Genomic DNA, 8,433 nt, shown 5'->3' with positions numbered 1-8,433 from the left:
ACTAAGGATTATTTGAATTGTTAATTGAGTTAGATTTTACGATACTGTATGAGAATGCTACATTTTTTTTATGAATTCATTTTTCAGTGATTTTTGTGATGAATACATCAATTGGTCAGGAATAAATGAATGCTTTTCATAATAACTACAAAGTAGTACATTTTTATAGGGGAAGCATAGCAAGTCATATTTGGTGTTGTTATGTTCTTGTTTTCCAGATTTGGTCATAAGGTCTTGAATCAATGTAGTGTTTTAGGTTGTTAAAATCATGAATTAAGTTGGGGTTATCCTAATTAATTAACTAATGTTCTCCGAGCACTAATTGTGAGTTTGTATTAATTTTATCATTTGGTCTATCTAAAGATAAAGTAGTCCTTATAAAAGTCTTCCATATTAAAATTAAAATGCATTCATATTACTTCTAGAAATCAATTGGTTAGAGTTGACTTCATTATAGTCTTGCCAACTGTTTCTCTACCCAACAGAAATTTTGGTCTTTTACGATGAATACATACAAGTACAATTTGAGCAAATTCATAAGAAAAATGTTCATTACTTCATTATACTCTTCTTGTACCACTTTCAACTATATTTTGGATTTCCTATAGTTGTACTACAACAACATATTTTAATAAAACATTTTTCATGTAAAAATAAAAACATTTTTTCTATCTTTTAAGTAAATGATGATTGTGTACAATTTTTTTACAACAAAAATTATTGAATATGATGAAAAGTGTAGCATAAATTGTACGCAGAACTAAAGCTATTTCCCCAACCCATAAAGCATCTAATAAAGATTAAAAAGAGAGCAATTTCTAACTTACAAAAAGGAATTTATGAACAATAGAATAGGTAGAATAAGTGGGAACTTTTTGTGACATGATTATATAGTAGAAAGGCTAAAAGTAATTAAAAAATACATTAGAGTTTGGACGACAAGGATATGTGTCATTGGAGCATTAGCTTAATAGTTAAGAAACTCAAGGCACAAAGTCCCTTTTATTTCCCAATTCATAAAGTTCCAAAGTATTTTAAAATTCTTCATTCTTAGTCCATCTATTAATTTATAGAACAAACAAAAATATTCGAATTAGTTAAGAATTTATCATGCGCACATACGTATTTAATTACTCATCATACATTATCTAAATCCAATTTCACAATCTCCATACGTTTTATAAATTCAATTATAATGATGGATGTCACTATATTAAAAAAGAACATCCAAACAAACACATCATATTTTCAACACACTTAATGACATAATTCAGGTCTATCCCTTACAATTCAATCAGAGATTCTAAGTTACGTTCATCAATTTTAAAATCAATCGTGAGCTGGTTCAATAGTGATTAGTGTTGAACTTAGTAGGGAGGATCACAATCCGATCCCCCACAACTGCGGTCGAAAGGAGGCTGAAATCACTTAATATCAGAACTGACCCCGAATCAAATTAGGCGATCTATTATAATCCTATCATATAAACTTAAAGGAAATTGTTGAATGTCGCGATAGGAATTATCATGAACAAATCACAAATTACTATGATTGGCCAATTAAATCCTTTTCCACCTTGTTTTCCCCGAGTCAAGAGTCAAAGTGGGTTTTGAGAATTTGCTTAAACTAAAACATGTATTTCGCGATATCTTGTGAAAGAAAATTTCGCTAAATATAGCATTGTTAATACTTAAATGATTAATCTCTGAAATTACATGCATATTTGGACAACATGACTAAAGATAACAAACACATCACATAACATATTACTAAAATATAGGTTAAGGAAGAGACATGTCATAAAAAAAGATTAGAAAGTAGAGAGAAAGTAGATGAAAACATCTTCTATATATTGATCCATCCAATGAGCAATACTTGGAATAATTAGTAGCATCCAGCTAGCTAATTTCTTAGATATCGACTTCACACCAACCTAATAACTTACATTTTCATTTTTCACATTTTACACTAAAAAACCAAATCACTATATCTCACTCTCTTAAAGCAAAAACATTATAAAAAACCACTATACTATAACAACCTCTTCATACTTCATAACTAACTCATTCTCTCTCACACACACACACACACACTCTCAAATCCTCATCATAATCACAATGGACTTCGATAGACTTGGACCGTTGGATCCAGGTGGTTCATCTCGTCGCTCCACCGCACCTCTAACAAACTCCACCACATCCAATTCATCTCAAAAAAACAATAAGAAACTCATCATGATTTCAATCCTCGCCGTCACTTTAATCATCGCCTCCGCCATCTCCGCCACACTAATCACTGTAATCCGCTCCCGTGCTTCATCCAATGATCAAAACTCCGCGAACCACCGCGCCAAACCAACTCAAGCAATCTCCCGAACCTGTAGCAAGACAAGATACCCCTCACTATGCATAAACTCCCTCCTAGATTTCCCCGGCTCCACCGCCGCCTCCGAGCAACAACTAGTTCATATCTCATTCAACATGACACATCGCCACATCAGCAAAGCACTCTTCGCATCCTCAGGGCTCTCGTATGCAGTGTCAAACTCACGAGTTCGCGCTGCATACGAGGATTGCCTGGAACTAATGGACGAATCCATGGACTCAATCAGAATGTCCATGGATTCATTAACCACCATGTCATCGACTCTTTCCCGCGACGATGAACCATCAAATGCCGCGGGATCAGAGGATGTGATGACGTGGCTCAGTGCCGCGTTAACTAACCAAGACACATGTATGGAAGGATTTGAAGACATTAGCGGCACCGTTAAGGATCAGATGGTGAATAATTTGAAGGATTTATCGGAACTAGTGAGTAATTCTCTCGCGATATTTTCAGGGAGTGGAGATTTTGATCTTACTGGAGTGCCGATACAGAATAAGAGACGGTTATTGGGAATTGAGAAACAAGATAATGATGATGTTGTCGGAGATATCTCGCGAGAATTTCCGAAATGGCTTAGGAAACGAGATAGGAGATTGTTGAGTTTACCGGTATCGGAGATTCAAGCTGATGTTATCGTTTCGAAAAGCGGTAACGGAACGGTGAAGACAATTACTGAAGCGATTAAAAGAGCACCGGATCATAGTAGCCGTCGGTTCATAATCTATGTGAGGGCAGGAAGGTAATTTAGTAAATAAATTTTTAATTATTTTTTTTTATGGTTTTGAAAGAAAAATATTATTATTAAAACTTTTTACTAAAAGGTGTACAATTTCCGAGATAACGGACGTAGTACTTTTTCATAATTTTTTTTGAGTCCTTGTCAAAAAAAAAATTGACTAATATTTTTTTTTTTGTTTTTATTTAACTGACTATACTATATAAATATAATTGTAGTGACGGTGGTGATTGTGATATAATATATACCAAGAAAAATGAAATTGGGTCGGTGATGGGTTATTATTATTGCCAGAAATTAGAAAGAGGTTCTTGACAAAAAAGAGAAAGAAGTTTATTTGCATGAATTTGAAACATATGTAATAATTATTGTGAAGGACTGATAGTGAAGTTTTTTTGCTATTGTCTTTATCAAAACAAAATTGAGCTAATATTATGTTTTTCTAATTATAAATAGGTATTTGTCGTGCTACTTTGGACTTTCGATTTTAAATATATGTGAATATTAAATCAATAAAAATTAAGATATTTGATCTAATATTGAACTAGATATAGTAATTTTTGCTAATTAAAGAATTTTAGTTTTTTTTTTTTCAGTAAATTTAAAATTTTAGTTAATTACAATGCTAAATTAATATTTGATCATACAAAATACAATACTACCTAGTGTTATATAATTTAGCCAAATATGGTAATTTATTAGTGTTTTTCACTTTTGCTAGTTGAGTAGATAAAAGTGTGACATATGATCTAACTTTTTAATATGATGGTGGAATTTTCAGGTATGAAGAGAATAATTTAAAGGTGGGAAAAAAGAAAACCAATATTATGTTTATAGGAGATGGGAGGGGTAAAACTGTCATTACAGGAAAAAGAAGTGTTGGAGATGGCATGACTACTTTCCACACCGCTTCCTTTGGTAAATTCCTTTTCATATTCTTTTTTTTTTTTTGAGGTTCCTTTTCATATTCTTGATTAGTTGGTTGTGTATATGCTTTTTTTTTTCCTTTTATAAAAGATTCCATGCACTTTTATAATTTTATTTTAAATATAAAAAGTAGTATTTAAATTGAATAGTAAAGTAATAATAGAGTATACTATAAATTATGGATAAATACCATGTCCATGCACGATACTATACAATATATATGGAAAATTACATGTGGCATGCTGTTTGACATATTTTAGAATACTCTTTGTTGTAATGTCTAGTTGCATGTTTTTTACTTTTTTTTTTTTTCAAACTCGAAGTGCACTTTGAAAGTGTACTTACTTGGATTATATTGCCCCCACAGTTTCTGTATTTACTATGATGGAACATTCTATGTTGACACCCTGTTAATTTAGAAACAAAAACAGCTTGTTTGATCGTGATGTTCATGTCATCAATACATGCATTATTGTTCTTTTCACATAATGTAAAATTGTACCCTCTATAAAGATTAATTCAACATATAAATGTCGATAAATTTAGTAGTTTTTTATAATTGTCTACAGACAAAAAATCAACAAGGGTAAAATAGTACTAATACCAGAATTCTATTTAGTTGGGATTTTGATTTTTTTTTTTTAGTTTTTAACACCAATTTGATCTGGTTTGAGGGTCAGTTCTGACATCAAGGGGTTCCAACCTCTTCCGATTGCAGTTGCGGAAGATCGAAAAATGATCTTCCCTGTCAAGTTCAACGTCAATCACCACTGGACCAATTAATGATTAGTCTACTTGGTTAATTTTACCCAATTCATTAATTCTAAAAATAATGATATTGAGAAGATTTCTAGTTTAATTACTTCCAAGCCATATAATTCTATATAGTGTTTCTAAGGTTAAAACTTAATTAATTATTAAAGCGTGACATTGCAGAAATCTTACGCGTCCACATTCCTAAATGATATCATTCCCTTCTTGACTTTTATTGTCATCATACCATATTAATCTGCCTTAACATTAATCAATTTGTTGCTTCTTTGTAGACCCAAACATTAATCAATTTAAATAAGCAAAATTAAAATATTCATTACAGGTCAATCATGCATTACAAGACAAAGTTATCGACAATATCTTATTCTTGATTCTTTAGTTAGTCAAGAATTAATATAGTTTTTGTAACTTAATTTATTCAGTTTAATTAATTCACAATTGTTACTTGACGCAGCTGCTAGTGGTCCTGGCTTCATGGCACGTGACATTACATTTGAGAACTATGCTGGACCGGAGAAGCACCAAGCGGTGGCGCTCCGTGTTGGAGCAGATCACGCGGTGGTGTACCGCTGCAACATTATTGGGTACCAAGACTCATGCTATGTCCACTCCAACCGTCAATTCTTCCGCGAATGCAACATTTATGGCACCGTAGATTTTATATTTGGAAATGCTGCGGTTGTTTTTCAAAAGTGCAACATTTATGCTCGCAAGCCCATGGCCCAACAAAAGAACACCATCACGGCTCAAAATAGAAAAGATCCAAATCAAAATACGGGTATTTCCATTCATGATTGTCGGATCCTACCTGCCCCAGATCTAGCCTCATCAAAGGGCATTGAAACATATTTAGGTCGTCCGTGGAAAATGTATTCTAGGACCATTTACATGTTGTCCTATATGGGTGGTCACGTGCAACCACGCGGATGGTTGGAATGGAATGGAGACTTTGCTTTAAATACATTGTATTATGGTGAGTACATGAATTTTGGCCCGGGTGCAGCTATCGGACAAAGGGTCAAATGGCCTGGATACCGAGTCATTACTTCTACTGTGGAGGCCAATAGATACACCGTGTCCCAATTCATCTCCGGTTCGTCGTGGTTACCATCTACAGGAGTGGCATTTTTGGCCGGGTTATCCACTTGATCACCAATGCAGATATCTATAGAAAGAAATTTACATTGTTACATAGTCCAAATTAATTAACACCTCAATTGGGGGAACACATGGATTCTATTTTTATAGTTTTATTTTTGGCTTAATTGTACCAAATATATAGATTACTGGGAAAAATTTATTTTGTCAATGATGCTAATAATAAATGTTAAGCTGTAATCAGGCTTTATATAATATAGGTAATGTAATTGTATTATTCCCCTCAAAAAGTCCAAGGTGTTATAGTTGACTCAAGAAGTTTTTGTACCATTTTCTCATTTCATATTCGTTGATTGTTGATGATAAAAGAAAACTTAGAAAAAGGTACAATTAGACCTTTAGCATATTCATTTTTTCCAACTTGGCCTATTGGATCATGTGACATGTGACCCATAAATTAATATTATCGTACTAATGATGTTTACAATACATATGAATAATTGTATACACTGTTTCCAGAATAATTGTATACACTGTTTCCAAATCAAATGTATTAAAATTTGATTCAATAGATCTTTGAGTCGCTTATTTGAGAAATAGTCTGGTAAAGATAATTAGTAAATCTCATTTTTTTTTCTTTTTACCTAAATTAAATCTCAATGTTATAGGCTTAAAATTTAGTCTCATAATAGATAAGAAAGGATGACGCTTACTAAAAATAAAAAACAATTCAATTACGGTAGAAAAAATATTTATTCAAAGATGTCAACTTTTTTTAAAAGAATTTTAGTTATTTTAAAGAATTAATCCCTACGATTGCTTATGAAGAATACTTATGATTTACTAGGGAAGAAAATTAATTTACAAATCCATATTGACTATATGTCCTAATTGGGGTACTTGCATGATCATGTGGCATGTGGGTATCGTGCGGTGACCGGTGAGCATATCTCTCTCAAAATTGAAGGGTCTTGAACCTCAGATTTGCTATGCTAATCTTCTCTTTTATTGGAGATGGTCAGTTGGTGGTTGTTTAGGACAAAGGGGGAACAAACATGTCCAAACACCAACTAGGAAATGGGTAGTGACACACTATTCTTGACATTAATTTGACATGTGTATTCCTTATCACAAGCTCAACTCACATGTACAACATTAGGATGGTTTTCCTCCACATGCCATCTAACAATTATTATTAGGAAAATGTCATCTAGTGCCAGAAATACTAGTTAAGAAGCCTAGTAAAATGATATTGGAACTTTGTATATTTCATCTTTTTTAAATATAGAAAAAAATTTCAACACAAAGTTTACCTCTTTTGACTTCCTTAATTAGTGTTTCGGAAACACACTTAAATACCAAGTCTTTTCTTAGTTAGAATCTCCCTAAACAGTACAACCACAAAGCATACTAAGAATTGTGATATCTTATCGAACCAGAGCTCTTGATACCACTGTAAGTAAATAACGTGGAAACTCCAAAACAAGAGGAAAAAAAATCACAATTGTTGACTAATCGACAACCAACGAATTATTACTATGTGAAAAATTTTACAACACATAATTAACCTTCTTTCACTCTCACCCCAGTACAATTATACTCTCACAAAGCAAATATTTAAACCAAGTCAAATACACGCTCAAAGTGTTAGTGACTGTGCATCTAAAAACAAAGCAATGTGGAAGTTCAATATATAGTTTTGGTCTTCTCCTGCTTCACCATACTAAGCAGTGTGGAAGTTCTCAAATAGCTAATTTTTTAACTTCATTCTTTATTTAAGAGATTGAACAATATGAGATTTAACAATTAACTCCAACAGAACCATCAACTTAAATATCACTGTCGGATTATATGGAGAGTTCAGGGGAATCATCCACATTTGGTCAAAAGCAACGATATAAGCAAACTTAGACACCACTTATCCAAAACTTTAATGTATTGAGTTTATAAAGGATCTAAATTGCATGCAGTCAGGACATGTCTGGTCGTCTAATCATGATTAGACGTTTCAGATTGAAAAAAGATTTTATCGAACTAAATGATTGCTTTAAATCTAGACCGTCTGATCATAATCGGATGGTCAGATCCATCATATCTACACATAGTTTTAACTGCATGCAATCTAAATCCGTTTATAGATACTATATGTTGTTCAACTTTCACTTTTTCAAATAATACATCTCACGATTACACAACACCTTACTTCTACTCTTTGTTGTAGAGCACGATTGTGCAATTGATCTTACTATTTTTGATGCCAAAACGCATAAATTTTGATTGCATTCAATGATTTTTTTAGTGAGTCATATTAGGAAGCATTAGATTGGTACATCTCTTGAAGTTGCTTGTATATTTTGTGCTTGCTCATCAGGAGGAATATACATGCGTTGCAAAAAATGTTAATTGTTAAGTGATGCTAAGTCAATCATAGATTTCAATGACACAATGACACACCATGTATGTGTTTCTAGACATGGCAATAAAACTCATATTCGTGGGTACCCGCCCAA

The 8,433-nt window shown here is 32.7% G+C and overlaps 1 protein-coding gene across 1 annotated transcript; it reads left to right on the top strand.

Moving 5' to 3' along the window:
* The first annotated feature begins 1,882 nt into the window (after positions 1–1,882).
* LOC123912652 (probable pectinesterase/pectinesterase inhibitor 61) lies at positions 1,883–6,213 on the top strand. The gene is made up of 3 exons (XM_045963236.1): positions 1,883–3,127; positions 3,906–4,042; positions 5,280–6,213. Exons 1-3 carry the CDS (start codon positions 2,118–2,120, stop codon positions 5,972–5,974), a joined length of 1,842 nt encoding a protein of 613 aa, XP_045819192.1. The 5' UTR covers positions 1,883–2,117; the 3' UTR covers positions 5,975–6,213.
* The last annotated feature ends 2,220 nt before the right edge of the window (positions 6,214–8,433 follow it).

This window comes from Trifolium pratense, linkage group LG1, assembly GCF_020283565.1.
Source record: "Trifolium pratense cultivar HEN17-A07 linkage group LG1, ARS_RC_1.1, whole genome shotgun sequence".
NCBI lineage: Eukaryota > Viridiplantae > Streptophyta > Magnoliopsida > Fabales > Fabaceae > Trifolium > Trifolium pratense.
The sequence above is the reverse complement of the archived record's forward strand: the minus strand, read 5'-3'. Positions and strand labels throughout refer to the sequence as shown.